Raw genomic sequence first — 22,489 nt, forward strand, 5'->3', positions numbered from 1 at the left:
TGTTCTTTGTTCATTCTAGCTCTCCCTTCCCAACAAGTTTAAATACAACTGTTTTCTAAATGTTCCAGATCTGAAGAAAGGTCATCAACTGAAATGTTAACCCTCTTCCTCTCGCCACAGATACTGCCTGACCTGTTGAATGTTTCCAGCATTTTAAGCTTTTTTATTTCAGTTTTCCAGTATCTGCACGTTCCTTTAGCACTTCTATTACTTTCATATCTATTGGCCATCTTAAATGTCTCTGCTTGTTTTGCAGATGTTGACGAATGTGCAGCAGAAACCATTCCATGTAAAGAGCGGGAGTATTGTTCAAACACAGAAGGGTCTTATTCCTGTGAAGGTAAATCTGCTTCCTTTGCCATAATGTATTTTGATTTTTAAGTAACGCACACAAAATGCTGAAGAAACTCAGGAGGTCAGATGGTATCTATGAAGGGAAGTAACTAGTGATGTTTTGGACCAAGTAAGAGTCTCTGCCCGAAACATCACTGTTTCTTTCCCTACAGAGATGCTACCTGACCTGTTGAGTTCCTCCAGAATTTTGTGCGTGTGGCTCAAGATTTTCTTTGTGGCCTTGATTGTTGAGCGCCTGGTTGCTTTCTGCTGTAAAAACGTGCACTACATTCCGCCTCCAGTATACGCCTGAAAACAGCTGGTACATAGCATAATCGTTCTGCATTCCAGTGTTGAAATTTAGAGGCAGCAATATTCTATTCATGCCCTGACAAAATGACTCCTTCCTAACTACAGTGGAAGCCATGAGGAAACTTGAGGCAGCGGTGGTGAAAAGTACGACCTACACCAGTAATGCATTCTGTTGCCACTCTCTGCTCGTTTCAGAATGACTCTTTAGTCGAAAGCAGGGGTTCCCAACCTGGGGTCCATGGACCGTTTGCTTAATGGTATCGGTCCATGGCGTAAGAGGTTGGGAACCCCTGCTCTAAAGGAAACACTATTGTAGCTTGGGGTATTCGAGAGTTCGGAGTTCAATTCCAGCACAGTTCTGTGAGGAGGACATGCATACAGACTCCTTGTGGAACGTGTGGGTTTCCTCTCGGTGCTCCAGTGTACTCCCACAGTCCAAAGACATACCGGGTAAGTTAATCGGTCATTGTAATGGTTAGGTTAGGGTTAATCGGGTGTCGGGGGTTGCGTGGCTCCAAGGCCTGGAAGTTTTCTGGATATTTGGGAAAGTTAATGGAACCAGTTAAAGCATCACAGCATAGCGGTTAGGGCGATGCTGTTCCAGCTCAGGGCATCAGAGTTCAGAATTCAATTCTGACGTAATCTATAAGGAGTTTGTATGTCCTCCCCAGGGAATGCATGGGTCTCCTCCGGCTGCTCCGGTTTCCTCACACAGTCCAAAGACTGACTGGCTAGTAAGTTAATGGGTCATTGTAAATTGTCCTGAGATTAGGCTAGGTTAAGTTGGTTGCTGGGTGGTACAGCTCAAGGGGCCTGAAGGACCTGTTCCGTACTTTATCGCAATCAATCAATTTAGGTGTTTAATTCTGCCGTTTCATCATGGCTGATCCATTTCCCTCTCAGCCCCAGTCTCCTGCCTTCTCCCTGTTAGCCTTCATGCCCTGACAAATCAATCTATCAACCTCTGCCATAAATATACCCAATGACTAGGCTTCCACAGCTGTGTGTGGCGATGAATTCCACAGATTCACCACCCTCTGGCTGAAGAAATTCCTCATCTTCATTCTAAACAGACATCTCTGTCTTCTGCTCTTAGACTCCCCCATAGGAAATATCCTCTCCACATCTATTTTATCAAGGCCTTTCAACGTTCAGTACGTTTCAATGAGGTCACCCCTCGTTCTTCTGAATTCCAGCGAATACAGGCCCAGAGCCATCAAATGCTCCTCGTGATAAACCTTTCAATCCCAAAGTAATTCTCATGTACTTCCTTTGCACCCTCTCCAATGTCAGTACATCCTTTCTTAGACAAGGGACCCAAAACTGCTTACCAAGCGAGGCTTAACCAATGCCTTATAAAACCTTGGATGAAGGGAAAGTTAACTGTGAACTTGGAGTCAGTTGTTCAGGCTTCATGTGAAGAATAGTAGTTTAACTTAATCCAGTTTTCTTCAGGAGAGGGCAGAAAATTGGAGTGAATTTGGTGGGGGAAGCTGGATGGTGGTGGAATATATAGTCCTACAGGTTTAAGCTTGTTTTTTTTAAACATGACAGCCAAACCTGAAGGTTCAAAACATTTGGAACTGCTGAAAGGCGATGGTGTTCTGAAGCATGTTGCCTGACCTATTATACTTAAAGCAGTGGTTCTCAATTGGTGGTTCATGGACTCCTCAGTTAATGGGGGGCCCGTGACATAAAAAAGGTTGGGAACCCCTGGCTTAAAGGACTGGAAGGTGCATTCATGAATCTTGAATTCTGGAGGGGTTCTCCTTACCTCTAAAAGTAACTTGGTTTTACCTGGTAACTGATAAGGTCATCAAACTGATTTCATTAGGTGCAATATAAGTTGCTTGCAGCCAGAGAAGTGATATTCACACTATATCTGAGATGCATGGACTCCAATAGATTCCACAAAGAATATACACATTGCAGAATGCATGTCTCAAAGTTTAAATTTTATGTCTCTCCTCCCCCACTTCACTCCATCTCCTTCTTTTCCCATTTTTACTTCTTTGTCTGCTTCCATCTATCATTCACTTGCCACCGTCTTCCAAGGCCACCCCTACTCTCCTCCCCTACCTGGCATTACTTCCTGCCATTTTACACCACTCCTCAGTCCACCAATTGCCTCAGTATTCTTTCTTGCCACTCAACTGTCAGCCCTGATACAGGGTTTCGGTCCAAGGCATCGAGAATTCTTTCTTTCCACAGATGCTGCATGACCTGTTGTTCTTGACACACTGTTTGTAGCTTTAGATTTACAAGACTTTGGACCACATATGGCTCTAGAACAGGAGGTATTTCCATTCCAAAGCACATGCATAAACTTCATATGCCCCCAATCTTTTGTAATATTTATTATTCTCTTATTTGTGGATAAATTGATCAGATTTCATTTTGATTTGGGAAGAGAGGAAAGGAGCCATTAAAACAATGCAGAAAGTTAAAAATTGTGAATAATGATTCAAAGTAAATTTATTATCAAAGTATTTATGCAGTATGCAACTCTGAGATTTGTCTTCCCCACAGACAGCCACGAAACAAAGAAGAACCGTGGAATCTGTTCAAAGGGGGAGAATCAACCCCTCCTTCCCACCCCCATGCAAAAAAAATTGCACAACTGGCAACAAAACAGTGAAAATGCCAGGATATAAAATGCATAACCAAAAGGCATATTTCAGTTCAGCTCTGGTGTTTTACATGGGTATTTTAAAAGGCTCCCCTACAAGTAGGTCTACTGTTAGGCATTTTATTTGTAATGTTGACATGCTGTACTGTAGTAAACTTTAACTGGTGTAACTTTTCATTGCGCTCTTCAGCTTGTCATAATGCCTGTGATACATGTACCGGAGAAGGGCCAGAAAGCTGTTTAAACTGCACCACTGGATACACAATGGAAGGATCAAAATGTGTAGGTATGTGAGTTGCTAATGTTGAAGTAACTGTTGTCACCGATAATAAAATGACTGGGCCCGGAACACACGCGCTCTTACAACTCAAGTATTTTTATTTATTTTACTTGTGCACAAGGAGAACAGTATGGCCCCTGTCACCCACCCTGTTCAGAAGTCTGAACAGAAAACTGCTGTTTTTACTCTACTGTCAAGATGAAGCCACACTCAGGCTGGAGGAACAACACCTTATATTCCAGCTGGGTAGTCTCCAACCTGATGGCATGAACATTGACTTCTCTAACTTCCGTTAATGCCCCTCCTCCCCTTCTTACCCCATCCCTGATGTATTTAGTTTTTTTCCCTCCCTTTTTTTTTCTCTCTGCCCGTTCCCCATCTTCCTCTGGTGCTCTCCTCCCCCTTTCTTTCTCCCTAGGCCTCCTGTCCCATGATCTTTTCCCTTCTCCAGCTCTGTATCTCTTTTGCCAATCATCTTTCCAGCTCTCAGCTTCACCCCACCCCCTCTGGTCTTCTATCATTTTGCATTTCCCCCTCCCCCTCCTACTTTTAAATCTCTTACTATCTTTCATTTCAGTTAGTCCTGAAGAAGGGACTCGGCCCAAAACGTCAACAGTGCTTCTCCCTATAGACGCTGCCTGGCCTGCTGCATTGCACCAGCATTTTGTGTGTGTGGTTTTTATACAGAATTGGTTTAAGGGTATAGATCAGTGTAAATTGTATATGTTTGAATTCCTTACTCACAAATCAGTCACCATTCACAATAAAGTTGTTAAATTCAACCAAAACTTCAAGCGGACAGCAGATGATATTTTGAAGTTGGTAAAGACAGTGAAGCCATAATTGTTTGGTACGTTTAACATCCTTCTGTTAGCTCGTCTGTCTCCAGCATTCCCTCTTGTGTAAAGGGACATTATCCCTTAGGCAGACCTTTCTGGGAAATTCTCACTACAGAGGTCTCACTCGTTTGGCTTGAGCACACACTCCATCTTGTCTTAGTAAGCACATGTGTCTCTGGCAGTCTTACTTCAAACATCTTTCTTGACTACAACTGCCCCAGGCTCTTGTTGTCTTTACTGCGATGTCCACACTAATAGTTGCTGAGATTAGATTTGAATGAATTGAGAAACAAATATTGTTGAGAAATTGGTACAACAAGAAATATTTTCAGAATCTTGAAGTAATTCTCACAGGCATTTTTGAAATTGAGAGGAAAGCAAGGGAGGGCTATTTATGGTATTTTTCCTAAACGCATGTAGTTTAATGGAGGGTTCTTTGTGATATGGTGCAACTCAAACTACCTGCGTCTCAATATCACCAAGACCAAGGAGATGGTGGTGGACTTTAGGAGATCTAGGCCTCATATGGAGCCAGTGATCATTAATTGTGAATGAGTGGAGCAGGTTAAGACCTACAAGTATCTGGGAGTACAGTTAGACGAGAAGCTAGACTGGACTGCCAACACAGATGCCTTGTGCAGGAAGGCACAGAGTCGACTGTACTTCCTTAGAAGGTTGGCGTCATTCAATGTCTGTAGTGAGATGCTGAAGATGTTCTATAGGTCAGTTGTGGAGAGCGCCCTCTTCTTTGTGGTGGCGTGTTGGGGAGGAAGCATTAAGAAGAGGGACGCCTCACGTCTTAATAAGCTGGTAAGGAAGGCGGGCTCTGTCGTGGGCAAAGTACTGGAGAGTTTAACATCGGTAGCTGAGTGAAGGGTGCTGAGTAGGCTACGGTCAATTATGGATAACTCTGAACATCCTCTACATAGCACCATCCAGAGACAGAGAAGCAGTTTCAGTGACAGGTTACTATCGATGCAATGCTCCTCAGACAGGATGAAGAGGTCAATACTCCCCAATGCCATTGGGCTTTACAATTCAACCGCCAGGACTTAAGAACTTTTTAAAAGCTATTATTAATGCTTTTTGAGATGGTGATTTAGATGCATATCATATTTTTTACTGAGTTAAGTATTGTATGTAATTAGTTTTGCTACAACAAGTGTATGGGACATTGGAAAAAAGTTGAATTTCCCCATGGGGATGAATAAAGTATCTATCTATCTACCGTAGATTCCGGACTACAGAGCGCACCGGATTTTAAGCCGCTGGCTCTAATTTTAGAAATAAAATCATTTTTTTAATTGTAAAGGCCGCACCGGATTTTAGGCCGCACCGGATTTTCGGCCGCAGGTGTCCCACGTTGTAATATGAGATATTTACACAGAAAGATATTACACGTGAGGATTTTTTTAACTTTTAATTAAATCCATATGGTAACAAAAACAAATACATATTGCAAATGCTTTTTTTCGAACCGTGCCCGTACGCGGCTACTTTTAAATATACGTTGCGTATACTTCTTTACTGAACAACATTCCAATATCTCCTAACGACTGGTAAAAAAATATATATATTGCAGCCTACCAGGAAAAGTTATTGATACCTTTAACTTAAAAGCAGAGTTCGCTCAGATCCAAAGCCGCTCGCGTAATGCGCTCCCCCCTCCTTTCCGTTTCATCGCAAACGGCATTTAAAAGCAGAGTTCGCTCGGATCCAAAGCCGCTCGCGTAATGCGCTCCCCCCTCCTTTCCGTTTCATCGCAAACGGCATTTAAAAGCAGAGTTCGCTCGTATCCAAAGCCGCTCGCGTAATGCGCTCCCCCCTCCTTTCCGTTTCATCGCAAACGGCATTTAAAAGCAGAGTTCGCTCGTATCCAAAGCCGCTCGCGTAATGCGCTCCCCCCTCCTTTCCGTTTCATCGCAAACGGCATTTTCCCACAAGACACCGCGAAACCGGGTGTGACGTCATAGCATCCCGCGATGTAGTACAGAAAACAAATATAGTTTAAACTAAATAGTCAGCACAATGCTTCGAGTGTTTTCCATGTTGATGAGGGTGAGTACAAATGACTGATTTACAATAATTTAATTGTGAAAGTGCGCTTGATTTATCGTACAATTACGAGGCAAAATGTTTACGAGGCGGCACGAAAAAAAACCATGCATTAGCCGCTTCGGATTATTGGCCGCAAAGTTCAAAGCTGTTCAAAATGTGGGAAAAAAGTAGCGGCTTAAAATCCGGAATCTACGGTATCTATCTTAAGTTGTAAAGTTTATTGTTCTACAGTGAATAACTGCTTGCCTCTTGCTGGCCAATGAAGTAATCAGCAAACAGAAATAAAAGATTTTTTTTAGACCAAGCTTAGTTTTCTGGCGTCTATGTGCTTTCCTCCTTGTAATCTGTTCCAGTTCTTAATTCCATGCACCGTACCTTGTACTACGGTATTGTGCAATAGTCTTAGGCAGATATATTTAGTTAGGGTGCCTAAGACTTTTTCACAGTACGTTAGTAATTTTATGTATTGCACTGGACTGCTGCCACCAAAAAAACCCATAAATTTCATGGCATATGTGAGTGATGATTAACCTGATTCTGATGTGAATCTGTATTGTGGACTGAGAGTGGCAAGTGGGAAGGGAGAGGGGAATCATGGTTAGGAAAAGGGGAAGGCAGAGGGGAGGGAGTGGGAAGCACCAAAAAGACATTCTGTAATGACCAATAAACTGAATGTTTGGAATCAAATGACCTTGACGAGCGTCTCAGGACGTGGCGTGTCTGTACCAGTGCTCCCCCTCCCCAACACTCCTCCTCTGCTACCTGTCCCACGCACCTCCCAAGGCGTTCCACACTCGCCCTTCTCAACATCCTTTGCTCCTGTCCGATTTACAAAACTGCTTTTTGTTCCATGTTGACAAATACAGTGCAGTGCAAAAATCTTAGGCACCCTAGCTATATATATGTGCCTAGGGCAGTTGTACAGTACTGTAGATTGTCATTTTACAAAACGATAACAGAATGCTGAGATCATGAGTTATTCTTGGTTTTTTTTAAAAATCCCTGGTTTTGTAATCAGGATGTAGTTGGTTATCTGGGAATTTTGATTCATTTAGGTGGTTGGTGATTAAGCTGTCCCATGGCAAGTACTTTGAACAAATTTCTAGAGCTGCAGAGGCCGAGGGGAGATCTGATAGATCTTTATAAGATTGAGAGGCATAGTCAGAGTAGATAAGTATCTTTTTCCCAGGGTAGTAAATGTCTTAATACCAGAGGGTATGCTTTTAAAAGTTGAGAGGGGTAGGTTCAAGGGGGATGAGGGGTAAGTTGTTTTTTTTTTTACTTGGTAGTCAACACCAGGCAGCACATTCCAGGTATGGTGATGGAGGCAAATAATTTAGACATTTGAGACATTTATAGGCACATGAATGTGAGGAAGATGGAGGGATATCGATGTCTAAGTAGGAGGGATTAGTTTTTTTGGGTTTTTTGATTTGCTTTTTAGCTGGTTTGGTCCAACACTGGGCCAAAGGGCCTGTTCCTGTGCTGGACTGTTCTACGTTCCGTTCAGTGTAAGAAAGGAACCTAAATGTAGCTAATTCTAAGTGCAATATGTTTCAGTTCTAATTGTGTTGAGTAATTCACAGCAGTTCTACACAATAGTATAGTCTACAGAAAACTACAGGCACTTTGAAAGCAAGCCAAGGAAGAGAAGGGAATTTAACACTAGTTTTGGAGTTGGGGGTCCTGAATGGTAGAGGCTCATGGAAAAAAATAGTTAAGTTTGAGTCATATTAAAATGTTATGTTTTAACCCCAAATTCTTTCTGTTTAGATATAAATGAATGCAGCCTGGCTGAAGAAGTATGTACACGTGAAAATGAAGACTGTGTTAACACTGAAGGCAGCTTTGAATGTGCCTGCGCAGCAGGCTATGAAAACCACAATGGAGACTGTGTAGAAGTAAAAACACCAGGTATGCTGATAAGTTTTAATTCTAACTGATGCCTTGTACCCAACTTAGAAATGAACGTAAGCAAGCTGCTTAAAAGCATAAACAGCAAAAATCTTTTCATGTGCTATATAATCGTTCATTCTTTTATGTGCCATGTCGTATCATGTAGGTGATCATCGTCTTTCTAGGACCATGATTGTTCTTGGCAATTTTTTTTACAGAAGTAGTTTTCCACCTCCTGGGCAGTTTCTTTACAGGACGGATGACCCCAGCCATTATCAATACACTTCAGAGATTATCTGCTTGGTGTCAATGGTCACATAATCAGGACTTGTGAAATGCACCAAGTGCTTATACAACCATCGACCACCTGCTCCCATGGCTTCACATGACCTCGATTGGTGGGGGTAGAGGGGGGCTAAATAAGTGCTACACCTTGCCCAAGGGTGACCTGTAGGCTAGTGGAGGGAGGGAGCACCTTACACCTTTGGTAGAGATGTATCTCCACCCTGCCACCCAAAGCTATATGACACCACATAAAAATATTAACAATCCTAATGTAATCACAATATTAATGACTTCGAGCCTAGAAAACTTAAGGTGAATGGAAGTAATTGGCTCGTTTAATTTCTTTTTAAGCTATTTTGGTGTAGCCCTTGGATATATACTTGACATTTGACAGGCGCCGACCTGAGCGGCAGCCTTTTCCAGCTGCTCCCGAGATTCGATAAAATTGATCATTTTTTATAGGTTGTTTTCTTTTTAGTCATAGTGTTATGTCTATTTAATATTGAGATGGAGAGAAAGGTGTATTCGAGAGACCAACTACTTGCGCTGAGAAATGCGCAAGTCAGTGTTGCGCAACAGATCCAGATCCCGAACGAAATTAAACGGAGGTTCCGTGGCTCCAGGGCTGGAAAACTGCGCAGGTATAAGTGGACGGAGAGGAAGAAGAGTTATAAACCCGCTGTTCCTTCGGTCATTATGGGGAACGTGAACTCGCTGCCAAATAAATTGGATGAGCTAGCCTCACTAGTAAGGAATGTTAAAGAATACAAGGAATGCAGTTTAATGTGTTTTTCCGAAACATGGCTGACGGCTAACATCCCGGATGTAAATGTAGAATTACCTGGTTTTACTACGGTAAGATTTGACAGAGATGCCAAAAAGTGTGGGAAGAAGAAAGGAGGGGGACTCGCTCTCTACATTAACGTAAGATGGTGTAACCCCGGGCATGTGAGTACAAAGATCTCCGTTTGTGAAAAGGATATTGAGCTGATCGCTGTGAGTATGAGGCCATATTACCTGCCTCGAGAATTCGCCAGCGTCATTGCGGTGATTGTGTATGTCCCGCTGCGTGCCGACGCAACGGTAGCGTGTGACGTCATCAGCTCCGCCGTTGCTAAGCTTCAGACACAACACCCTGAGGCACTGGTGTTAATTACAGGGGACTTCAACCATGTGACTTTGGACAAGACACTACCTGCTTTCTCCCAGTACGTGGATTGTTACACCAGGGGTAACAGGACTATTGACCTGCTGTATGCAAACGTACAGGATGCATATAGTGCATCCCCGCTGCCTGCACTGGGGAAAGCTGATCACAACCTGGTTTTGTTACAGTCAAGATATAAATCAATTGTGATGAGGCATCCCACTACCACACGCTCTTTCAGGAAGTGGACTCCTGAAGCTGAACAGGCCCTGAGAGACTGCTTCGGTACTACTAACTGGGATGTACTGCAAGGGGGGCTCTGTGGGGGCGTTGAGGAGGTCACTGAATGCACAACGGACTATATTAACTTTTGTGTGGATGCCGTTGTCCCTGTTAGAACTGTTCGCTGCTATCCCAATAATAAGCCCTGGATCACTAGTCACATCAAAGGCCTCCTAAACCAGAAGAAGAGGGCCTTTAAAGATGGTGATCGGTTGGAGCTTAAAAGAGTTCAGAAGGAACTCAGAGTACAGATAAGGGGGGCAAAGGAGCAGTATAGGAGGAAGTTAGAACAAAAGCTGCAGGAAAAAAGCATGAAGGAGGTGTGGGATGGGATGAAGATCATCACCGGATGTGGTGCAAAGCGGGGGGCAAACATAAGTGGAGATGTGGAGAAAGCGAACCAGCTGAACAACTTCTTCAATAGGTTCGACAGCACAATCTCACCCTCACTGCAGAACTCCACACCAGGCTTACTTCCCTCACAGGAAAATATCCACTCACAGGAGACCTGGCCCACGCCCAGGTTTACAGCTGCACAGGTGGAAGGTCAACTGAGGAAGATCTGTACCAGCAAGGCGGCTGGACCGGATGGAGTTTCCCCACGATTACTGAGGGCCTGTGCGACTGAACTGGGAGAACCACTACAGCGCATCTTCAACATGAGTCTAGATCAGAGAAGAGTACCCAGACAGTGGAAAACATCTTGTATTGTCCCGGTACCGAAGAAACCACAACCAAAGGAGTTGAATGACTTCAGACCTGTTGCCTTGACGTCGCACGTGATGAAGACCATGGAGCGGCTGATAATACAGAATCTGAGGCCACAAACCAGGCACGCCCGGGATCCGCTTCAGTTTGCGTATAAGGAGAAGGTGGGAGTGGAGGATGCTATCACGTATTTGCTGCACAAATCACTCTCTCACCTAGATGGGGTCAGTTGTGCTGTGAGGATTACATTCCTTGACTTCTCTAGTGCCTTTAACACCATCCAGCCCAAGATCTTAAAGCACAAACTAACGGAGATGGGAGTAGACTCTCACATGGTGGATTGGATAGTGGACTACTTGACAGATAGACCTCAGTATGTGCGGTTGGGAGACTGTAGGTCTGACACAGTGGTCAGCAGCACAGGAGCGCCACAGGGAACCGTACTCTCTCCGGTCCTGTTCACCCTGTACACATCTGACTTCCAATATAACTCGGAGTCCTGCCATGTGCAGAAGTTCGCTGATGACACGGCCATAGTGGGTTGTGTCAGGAATGGACAGGAGGAGGAGTATAGGAAACTGATACAGGACTTTGTGACATGGTGCAACTCAAACTACCTGCGTCTCAATGTCACCAAGACCAAGGAGATGGTGGTGGACTTTAGGAGATCTAGGCCTCATATGGAGCCAGTGATCATTAATGGAGAATGTGTGGAGCAGGTTAAGACCTACAAGTATCTGGGAGTACAGTTGGACGAGAAGCTAGACTGGACTGCCAACACAGATGCCTTGTGCAGGAAGGCACAGAGTCGACTGTACTTCCTTAGAAGGTTGGCGTCATTCAATGTCTGCAGTGAGATGCTGAAGATGTTCTATAGGTCAGTTGTTGAGAGCGCCCTCTTCTTTGTGGTGGCGTGTTGGGGAGGAAGCATTAAGAAGAAGGACGCCTCACGTCTTAATAAGCTGATAAGGAAGGCGGGCTCTGTCGTGGGCAAAGTACTGGAGAGTTTAACATCGGTAGCTGAGCGAAGGGCGCTGAGTAGGCTACGGTCAATTATGGAAAACCCTGAACATCCTCTACATAGCACCATCCAGAGACAGAGAAGCAGTTTCAGCGACAGGTTACTGTCGATGCAATGCTCCTCAGACAGGATGAAGAGGTCAATACTCCCCAATGCCATTAGGCTTTACAATTCAACTGCCAGGACTTAAGAACTTTTTTTTTAAAGCTATTATTAATGCTTTTTGAGTTAGTGATTTAGATGCATATCATATTATTACTGAGTTAAGTATTGTATGTAATGAGTTTTTGCTACAACAAGTGTATGGGACATTGGAAAAAATGTTGAATTTCCCCATGGGGATGAATAAAGTATCTATCTATCTATCTATCTATCTATCTATTCTGAACCCTATCAGTGTGACATTCTGTTAACGTGTCGTGTACATGCTCTGCAGAGGGAGGAATTTTGAGCTTAATACTCAAATCAAACTTTCCATCTGCTGTCACCTTAGATCTAAGGTTAAAGTCAGTTTTCAAGAGCATGAAGAATTTCCTGACATTTTTAATAAAGTTCAAAGTAGATGTTATTAAGCAAGTACATGTATGTCAGCATGTACAACCCTGTGATTCACTTTCTTGTGGGCATACTCAACAAATCCATAGAATAATCACTATAACAGGGTCAATGAAAGACCAACCAGAGTGCAAAAGGCAAAGTGTGGAATGCACATATAAATAGCAAAAAAATAATGAGAATATGAGATGAGAATTAGAACATAGAATAGTACAGTACAGTACAGGCCCTTCGGCCCACAATGTTGTGCCGACACTCAAACCCTGTCTCCCATATCCCCCACCTTAAATTCCTCCATATACCTGTCTAGTAGTCTCTTAAATTTCACTAGTGTATCTGCCTCCCCCACTGACCCAGGCAGTGCATTCCACGCACCAACCACTCGAGTTTTTTTTTAAAAAAAACCTTCCTCTAATATCCCCCTTGAACTTCCCACCCATTACTTTAAAGCCATGTCCTCTTGTACTGAGCAGAGGTGCCCTGGGGAACAGGTGCTGGCTGTCTACTCTATCTATGCCTCTTAATATCTTGTATATCTCTATCATGTCTCCTCTCATCCTCCTTGAAAGTGAAACCTTTTGTGGGAACATCTCGATGATTGGGCGAGTGAAGTTATCCCCTTTAGTTCAAGAGCCTGATGGTTGAGGAGCAGTAACTGTGCCTGAACCTGGTGGTGCAAGTCCTGAGATCATCTTCCTGATGACAGCAGAGAGAAGAGAGCAATGGCCTGGGTGGTGGGCTTCCCTGATAATGGACGCCACTTTCCTACGATGGCATTTCATGTAGATGTGCTCAGTGGTTGGGAGGGATTTACAAGTGATGTATTGGGCCAAATGCACTACTTTTTGTAGGATTTTTCATTCAAGGGCATTTGTGTTTCCATACCAGACTGATGCAGCCAGTCAAGAAACTCTCCACTACACATCCATACAAGTTTGTCAAAGTTTCAGGAATATAATAACCCAAATTCTAAATACAGTACTTAATGTAATAAAAGCAAAACTAAACGATGGTCTGGATGCTACAAAGAAATGTCCTGTGTAGTTGTCAGCATGTCTGGGATTTCTCTGCCCCACGTATGTGTGCGGGTATTCAGGATTGCTTGGATGCAGTGGGTCTGTGACTGTGGTCTGCTACTCGGCTCCCTTAAAGAACTGGTAGTGCAAGATTTCAAATCTCAGCCCTTGCATGAGCAGTCTCTGTCAGCTTGGACCTGGTACAGAAATATCGTCTTTAATTTGTTGCAGAGGAACTTGTGCAATGGTTCCCAACCTGGGCTCCACGGACCCCTCTGTTAATGGTCTAATGGCACACAAAGGTTAGGAACCCCTGGTCTAATGTATTTCGTAATTTAAAAAGAAAAGAATGATCACTGTTAAGTACTGTGCAAAAGTCAGGCATGCATACATATGTATTGCACTGTCCCGCTGTCACAAAAACAAAGTTCATGACATATGTGAGTGATGATAAACCTGATACTGATATGGATCTGTATTGTGGACTGAGAGTGGGAAGGGGCAGGGAGAGGGGAATCATGGATGGGAAAAGGGAACAGTGAGAAGTATCAGAGACATTCTGTAATGATCAATAAACCAACTGGAACCAAATGACCTTGCCTAGTATATCAAGGCTGGGTGTTTCTGCACCCGCTTTTCCCTGGCACTCCTCTGCCATCTATCCCATACCCTCGCACAACAATTCACCATCGCCATGAGGAAAACTAAATGGGAATACTATATCTCCATTGACATTAAAGTCAAAGTGGAATGAAGGTAAAGTGGTCTGCTCATTTGGCATCTGCCATTTTGCACCATAGCTCAAAGTTTAATGTCCTTCAATGACATCATCGATATCAGTTATGTTAATAAGGTGTATTTGCTGACTGTAACTCTTCATTTCTGTTTCCTGCAGCTGACGTAGAGATGGCAGAAGAGGCAAATGTTGAACCTAAAGAGTTAGCAGATGATGCACTTCATGAAGACCTTTGACCCACAATTTGACATTTATTTTTCTTGTACAAGAAATCTCTGTATATCTTGAAAAAGACAGCCTTTCAGATACTGGACTGATATTGTTTTTACAATAGTTGCATGTTGCCAATGTAATTTGTTTACATGAAGGACCATCATTTCATGGCCTGTTGTATTTTAAACTTCTTGGGTCAAAATGCTGTCAGCTCGTTTCTATATGTCATCGATACTTTTTTATCTACTTTATGTGAACAATTCATCGATTAAACAAGACATTTTGTAATGCTTCAGATGCTAGTAAATCCCTCTGGAATGCTGACTGTTCCAACATTGCACAATCACTGTGTAGTGACATTGAGTGTTGTATCTGAAAGAGGTTTTTTGTTGTGAATTCTGTATCATTGTTGGAATGTGGTTTTATTTATGAAACTGAAACGTTATCTTGACACTACATTATATTATCACATGTTTCACCTTGTATTCCATCTGTGTAGCCTTGAGCCCAATAATTTTCCCCCTCTTCCTCTATTATTCAGTCTGGCCTCTTGCCTTTCCACCTGCCCCTGATGCCCCCTTACTCCCCTTCCCTTTCTCTTATAGTCCACTTTCGTCTCCTATCAGATTCTTTCCTGTCCAGCACTTCACCTTTCCCACCCACCTGTCTTCACCTATCACCTTTTTGCTATCCTCCTCCTCCTCCTCCCCACCCCTTTTTTATTCCAGTCCCCTTTCCTTCTCAGTCCCGAAGATGGGTCCTGGTTCACACTGCAACTGTTTGTTTATTTCCATGGATGCTGCCTGACTTGCTGCGTTCCTCCAATATTTTGTGTGTGTTACATTGTTAGAGAGTGGTTTGGCACTACATTATATTAACACATCTAATTTAAATGTCATCCCCATAATCTTTTGATCCCTAGTGTTAATAGTTGATCACCCAGTGTTTCCTCACTTTAGACTTTATATAAACATTTGAGAGATTTTTTTTCACATGTGAGACTGTCTCTATAATCTAATCAAGAATTGCACCTGTGTTGTACATGGTAACTGCCCAAAGTATTAATGTGTTTGTTTTGGACTTTTGAAATTCTTTCCATGGACTTCAATTTCAGAAGACCGAAAGGCTGTCATAACTCCAATTTATACAATGGGGAGGAATGTTTACCTTGCAGCCTGTATTTCAGCTATATATATTTTTGTAAACTGAAAGCTATTATTAAGCATTTGATTAGGACGATGTGCCATTTCAAACTAAAAACATTAATGCGTTTGCAGCAAATATGTGACAATTCCCTTTTTTAATGCTGAGTTTGAGTAATTTGTGATTTTGTTTCTGCATTTAAGTTGATCTATCTACTACCTGTTATGCCACTGGAGTTTAGGGTAGCAATGAAAGGCCATTGCTCCATCTCTGCCAGTGGCCAGGACTTACTTCATCATCATAATAGCTCAGTTTTGACTGACTACTGTCAGTCATGAAAATTCTTGGTGAATACTCAGGAATACTGTCATAGAAAATTGGAAATCTACAGCACATTACAGGCTGACCTACTCTAGAAACTGCCTACCGCATAGCCCTTTATCTTTTGAAGCTCCATGTACCTGTCTAAGAGTCTCTTAAACCCTATTGTATCCGCCTCTACCACCTTTGCTGGCAATGCATTCCATACACTCACCACTTTGTGTGAAAAGCTTACCTCTGACATTCTCCCTTGTACCTACTTTCAAGCACCTTAAAACCATGCCTTCTTGTATTAGCCATTTCAGCCCTGGGAAAAAGCCTCTAGCTATCCACATGATCAATGCCTCTCATCATCTTAGGCACCTTTATCAGGTCACCTCTCATCCTCTGTCGCTCCAAGGAGAAAAGGCCAAGTTCACTCAACTTATTATCATAAGGCATGCTCTCCAATCCAGGCAAGGTCCTTATAAATCTCCTCCGCACTCTATAAGTATCCACATCCTTCCTGTAATGAGGTAACCAGAACTGAACACAGTATTCCAGTGGGGTCTAAGGTCTAAGTATGAATACTCAGATGTAGAAGAGTTCTTCATTGCTGTTTCTGTAACAGTTACCCAGTCAGGATTATTAACACTGAGCTGAACCACCAAACCTGGAGGACCAGTGGACCACTCTTTATCTGGCCTCTACCTTTGACCTGTTTTACATGGATGACTCTACCACTAGCCAAGCATAAAGTCCTGACTCCAGTCAACGAGTTCTCTGGGTCATTGAGGCACGCAGGCCTCCGATCCCTGTGGCAAAGTTGTGGGCCTCTTGGTGAATTTAAAATTGATGTGCAAAACAAAAACATTATCTAGTGCAAGATGAGATTATGCAAACATTAGTAATTTCTGCCTAAATTCTGCTTTATTTAACTGTGTAAAATAAGTTGTTGAGGATTACAGGGCGTTGTAATTCTTAGTGTAAAATCATTTTAAGGTAGGGAGAAGTCAAGTTTTCACTTAATCAAAAAATAAGGTTGTATTTTGCAATTGTTACCAAACCATTCTATTGGATAACTACCTTAAATCACAGCCTGGGACATGCACCAGTGTGTTTCCTGTGGAGCCTTCAGCAGAAAGTCTGAATAGTGAATGAGGAACTACTCCACAGTTGTGCAGCAAGATCCTTTGATTACAACAGGAGTTAATTGGTGAGAAGAGGTGAAGCCAGTGGAGAATAGAAAAGGGTGAAGGAATTTTATTTAACTGGAAGGAGAAATCGATATTTGTGCAACGAAGTTGGAGGCTGCCCAGACAAAATTTAGGATGTTGCCCCTCCATGTTCTTTCATTGTCAATATCTGTCAATTGGTGGATCAAGTTATATGTCCATAATTTGCTGTTAGTTTGTGTCAATCTGAAGATCAAGTTTATGGAATAATACAGAAAGTGTCCTTTAAAAGTGCTGATTACACATTAATTTCCTCTTTTTACCTTTGGGTCTTTGTGCAGGTGCTGGCTTTACCCACAGTAAAAGTCCACTGTTGCTAGGAATTACAGTCAGTTTTAATTTGCATCATTTTCTCAACTGATCAAAGGCTGTTCTGCCACATTGAAGCCAATAGTGAGTTTCATCTACGTCTGCCTGCACCAAGAAATGACTGCTGAGATAGGGAGGTAATGTGGCGACCCAATTACTAGCACACTCGAACCGGCTGACAATTGGCCAGAGCGCAGGCACAAAGGAAGATAGCCTCAGGGAGTTTCAGTACGTGCCTCTCGAGGTATCGGGTGGGGGAGACAGGCTTTAAAGCAAGACTGTGAATTTGAAATAAACTTATTCTTTGACTGCAGTTTATCGACTCCGTGTCGTTATTTTAGCGCTGCGTGTAGCACACCGCTACAATTGGAGACCCAAACGTTTTTGTACCGGAGATGACGGACGGCAAGTACACGGAATTCAAAGCCCTGCTCATAGGGACTTTCGGGCTCTCCCGCCGCGAGCGAGCTGCCCGTTTACTGCACCTGGATGGCTTGGGAGACAGGCCCCCATCAGCTTTAATGAATGAGATGTTGTCTCTGGCCGACGGACACACACCCTGCCTCATGTTTGAGCAGGCATTCCTGGAGCAGCTGCCCGAGGACATACGCCTGCTGCTGTCCGACGCGGATTTCAGCGACCCTCGGAAGGTGGCAACCCGGGCAGACGTGCTGTGGAAAGCCAAGAAGGTGAGTGGGGCGTCCGTCGCACAGATCACCCGGCCACACTCCCAGCAGCAAACCAGTCCAGGCCCGGCCGCAGAGCCCGCTAAACCCAGAGGCCGGGGTGTGGAGCCCAACGAGCAATGGTGTTTCTACCACCAGCGGTGGGGCGCAGAAGCCCGCCGCTGTCGCCCGCCCTGCATGTTCCCGGGAAACGCCAGGGCCAGCCGCCGCTGATGGCTACGGCGGCTGGCCATCGGGATAGCCTCCTGTATGTCTGGGACAAGCAGTCGGGACGCCGGTTTTTGGTCGACCCCGGTGCCGAGATCAGCGTCTTACCTCCAACGAGTTACGACACCTGCAACAGGGCACCAGGTCCCAACCTGAGGGCCACGAACGGCAGCACTATAAGGACTTATGGCACCCGTCCAGTGCAGCTACGGTTCGACTCCAGCCAGTTTACGTGGGACTTCACACTGGCCGCCGTAGCCCAACCGCTTCTGGGTGCGGATTTCTTGCGGGCTCACAGCCTACTGGTCGACCTGCCCAGGAAGAGACTGGTCCACGCCGAGACCTTTCAGACGTTCTCCCTGGGTGAAGCCCAGTTGCCAGCCCCTCACCTCGGCTCCATCACGCTGTCCGACAACGACTTCACCAGGGTCCTGGCGGATTTCCCATCGGTTCTGGCACCGTAGTTCGCGGCAGCCATGCCCCGACACGGCGTACATCCTGACCCAGGGACCACCCCTCCATGCCTGCGCTCGGCGGCTTCCCCCGGACAAGCTCCGACTGGCAAAAGAGGAGTTCAAGAGGATGGAGGAATTGGGGATCATCCGGCGGTCCGACAGCCCATGGGCCTCCCCCCTGCACATGGTGCCCAAAGCGACAGGGGGCTGGAGACCATGCGGCGACTACCGCAGGCTGAACGAGGCTACAACACCGGACCGCTACCCTGTGCCGCACATTCAGGACTTTGCAGCAAACCTGCACGGCCCAAGGTAGACCTCATCCGCGGATACCATCAAATCCCGATGCATCCAGACGTCCCCAAAACGGCTCTCATCACCCCTCCATCCGCACTACCGTCCGGATGGTCTCCAGCAGGTTCGTTTGGCACAGACTCCGCAAGCAGGTCCGTAACTGGGCCAGAACGTGCATCCACTGCCAGACGGCCAAGGTGCAGCGACACACCAAGGCCCCGCCGCAGCAGTTCCACCCCACCCACCGGCGTTTCGACCACATTCATGTGGATATCGTGGGCCCCCTGCCAGTGTCCCGCGGGGCGCGGCACCTCCTCACTATCGTGGACTGGTTCACAAGATGGCCAGAGGCGATCCCACTCACCGACACCACCTCCGAATCTTGCGCCCGGGCACTGATCGCCACCTGGGTGTCCCGCTTTGGTGTACCGGCCCACATTACCTCCGACAGAGGCGCCCAGTTCACCTCCAGCCTGTGGTCAGCGATGGCCAGCCTTTTGGGGACACAGCTGCACCACACAACTGCCTACCACCCACAGTCGAACGGCCTGGTGGAGCGTTTCCACCGTCACCTGAAGTCGGCTCTCATGGCACGCCTGCGAGGAGCTAACTGGGCTGATGAGCTTCCCTGGGTCCTACTCGGCATCCGCACGGCGCCCAAAGATGATCTGCACGCTTCATCGGCGGAGTTGGTGTACGGCGCACCCCTGGTCATTCCCGGGGAGTTCATACCAGCCCCAAGGGGGCGAGAGGAGGAACCTGCAGCAGTCCTGGGCAGACTACACGAGAGGCTCGGTGCCCTGGCCCCCATACCCATCTCGCAGCATGGGCAGTATGTACCCAAAGACCTGCAGAACTGTAAGTTTGTGTTTGTACGACGGGACGGGCATCGGCCACCACTGCAACGGCCCTACGAGGGGCCGTTTACGGTGATCAGAAATGATGGGTCCACGTTCGTGCTGGACGTTGGGGGGAGAGAGGAGGTTTTCACGGTGGACCGACTCAAGCCTGCCCATGTGGACTTGGCGCAACCGGTCGAGTTTCCGGCACCGCGGCGCAGAGGCCAACCTCCCAAACAGGGCCCGGCCCAGACTGTGGACATTGGGGGGTGTACTGCCGGTTCTGGGGGGGGTTATGTGGCGACCCAATTACTAGCGCACTCGAACCGGCTGACAATTAGCCAGAGTGCAGGCACAAAGGAAGATAGCCTCAGGGGGTTTCAGTACGTGCCTCTCGAGGTATCGGGTGGGGGAGACAGGCTTTAAAGCAAGACTGTGAATTTGAAATAAACTTATTCGTTGGCTGCAGTTTATCGACTCCGTGTCGTTATTTTAGCGCTGCGTGTAGCACACCGCTACAGTAGTTCACTTTTTCCAGGGTCCCAACGTGAGCATTCATCATCAGAGAACAATGTGTTGTGAGAGCAGGATAGTAGATCTTTATCCAGTGGAAACTGACCACATAAAGTTTTGGACCTCCATAAGACAAAGGAACATAAATTAGGCTATTTGGCCCGTCAAGTCTGATCCGCCATTTTGTTATAACATCCATTTTCCTCTCAACCTCAATCTCCTGCCTTCTCCCTATTACTTTTCACACCCTGATTAGTCAAGAAACTATCAGCCTCCACCTTTAATACATCCAATGACCTGACCTCAGTGAATTCCACAGAATCACCAATTTCTGGCTAAAGAAATTCCCCCTCATTTCTGGTCTAACTGAACTTCCCTCTATTCTGATGCTGTGCCCCCCCCCAGTCCATCACTATAAGAAACATCCTCTCCACCTCCACTCTAGATCTTTCAACAGTTGATAACTTCCAATGGGATCCACCACCACGCCCCATTCCTCTAAATTCCAGCAAGTACAGGCCTAGAGTAGTCGTATGATAACCCAGAATCATTCTCGTGAACCTCTCCGGTGTCAGCATATCCTTTCTTAGGTAAGGGGCCTAGAACTGATCACAATACTCCAAGCGAGACCTCACCAGTGCCTTATGGAGCATCAGCATTACACCCTTGCTTATCTATTCTAGTCCTCTTGAAATTAATGCTAACATTGCATTTGCCTTCCTCATCACCGATTCAACCTGCAGTCAACTGCGGGTCAGCGCTTGGCCTTAAAGTGCACTCATCGACTGGGTGGTGTAGCTTGAGTCGAGCTTGAAGCTGGGGTGTAGGTTTCATAGGTTTAATGATTTCCTGTTAATCTTGCAGGTTAGCTCCACCCCACAGGGAGCTTGCTAGAGGGGACTTGGATCAATATGGCCAGAAAGATTGCAAGCAACAGTGGGTGTTAGTGAACTTTTGAAAGATTGGAAGGAACTTCCTGAAGATTTCGACGGCCATGAGCAGCTTTGACCCTGATCCACAGCAGCCTATCTAGTCCAGCCTTGCTGTCACTCATTACTCAAAGGCTCATGCTGTGGGATTTGAGAATGAAGCTGTCAGAGGCAGGCAATATCCTTGCTGAACCGTGAATTATTGCTGGAGTTTCGGTCCTGAATCCATTGCTTGATCATTACTTGGTGGGGTGCGACAGTAGTGTAGCAGTTTCTATGATGCTATTACAGCTCGAGGTGTTTCAGAGTTCAATTTTGATGCAGTTCCATAGTCTCTATGTCCTCCCCATGGAATACATGGGTTTTCCCTGAGTGCTCCAGTTTCCTCCAACAGGCCAAACCCCAACCGGGTATGTTACTTGATCATTATAAATTCAACAGTCAAAAGTTCAAAGTGAATTTTATTATCAAAGTACATATATGTCACCATATACAACCCTGAAATTCATTTTCCTGCAGACAGATCCATAGAGTAGTAACTAGAACCTGGGATCAGTGAAAGATCAGCCAGAGTGCAGAAGACAACAAATTGTGCAAATGCAAATATAAATGTTGTTTCGTATGACAGGTGTTTTTCTCTTCACACTTCTCGCTGTTATGCCGTATCTCCAGTTTGGGGCTCCATCGATGGACGGTGGCAAAGCTGTCTCGCATCTTGGTGACGGGGGCATGCTCGGACCAGGTGGAAGACGTCCTGGGTTGGGGCACCACAGGAACAAGCTGGGGTTTGTCGGGCGCCTCATCGGTGCAGTGTTTGCGTCTGAGTCTATTTGTGGCTGTCCAGCTTTTTCTGCTAGCTGTAGAAAAGCCCGGAAGGGGCAAGGTGGGGTTGTCGCTCAGATCTCCGCTGGAGGTTGTGTTGGTTTGCCAGTGTTTGAGCCATTCAGTGTGTTCATCATAGGAGTCTGGGTTTTTCAAGTAGTACAAAGGTTTTCAGGATTTGAGTCGGGAAGTTGGAGGAGCATTTTGTGGGCATTCTTTGGGTACGCTTGTAGAATTTTGCTGAAGCTGCGCCTCCATGGAACCTCGGGGGTGCTGTTCTGCTCACCGTTGGAGCCATCGGACAGGTGTGGATGTTAGGGCCCCTGAGATTATTCTCACCAAAGTATGGAGCTGTGTATTAATGATGGTTGTGTGAGCAATTGTCTCCCAGTTGGGTGTGCAATATTTGGCGACTGATAAAGAACCCAAGGGTAATGGCAAACGACC

General features: G+C 45.4%; 1 protein-coding gene across 2 annotated transcripts in view; it reads left to right on the top strand.

The window, feature by feature from the left end:
• Positions 1-17,610, top strand: part of creld2 (cysteine-rich with EGF-like domains 2) — a 39,724-nt gene extending 22,114 nt beyond the window's left edge. For both annotated transcript variants that reach the window (XM_073066377.1, XM_073066378.1), the window contains 4 exons: positions 257-340; positions 3,465-3,560; positions 8,225-8,365; positions 14,257-17,610. In XM_073066377.1, coding sequence (XP_072922478.1) covers positions 257-340; positions 3,465-3,560; positions 8,225-8,365; positions 14,257-14,333 — 398 coding nt within the window. In that variant the 3' untranslated portion in view covers positions 14,334-17,610. The remainder of the gene's footprint in view (positions 1-256; positions 341-3,464; positions 3,561-8,224; positions 8,366-14,256) is intronic.
• Positions 17,611-22,489: the final 4,879 nt, after the last annotated feature.

Source organism: Hemitrygon akajei, chromosome 14, assembly GCF_048418815.1.
Source record: "Hemitrygon akajei chromosome 14, sHemAka1.3, whole genome shotgun sequence".
NCBI classification, from domain to species: domain Eukaryota; kingdom Metazoa; phylum Chordata; class Chondrichthyes; order Myliobatiformes; family Dasyatidae; genus Hemitrygon; species Hemitrygon akajei.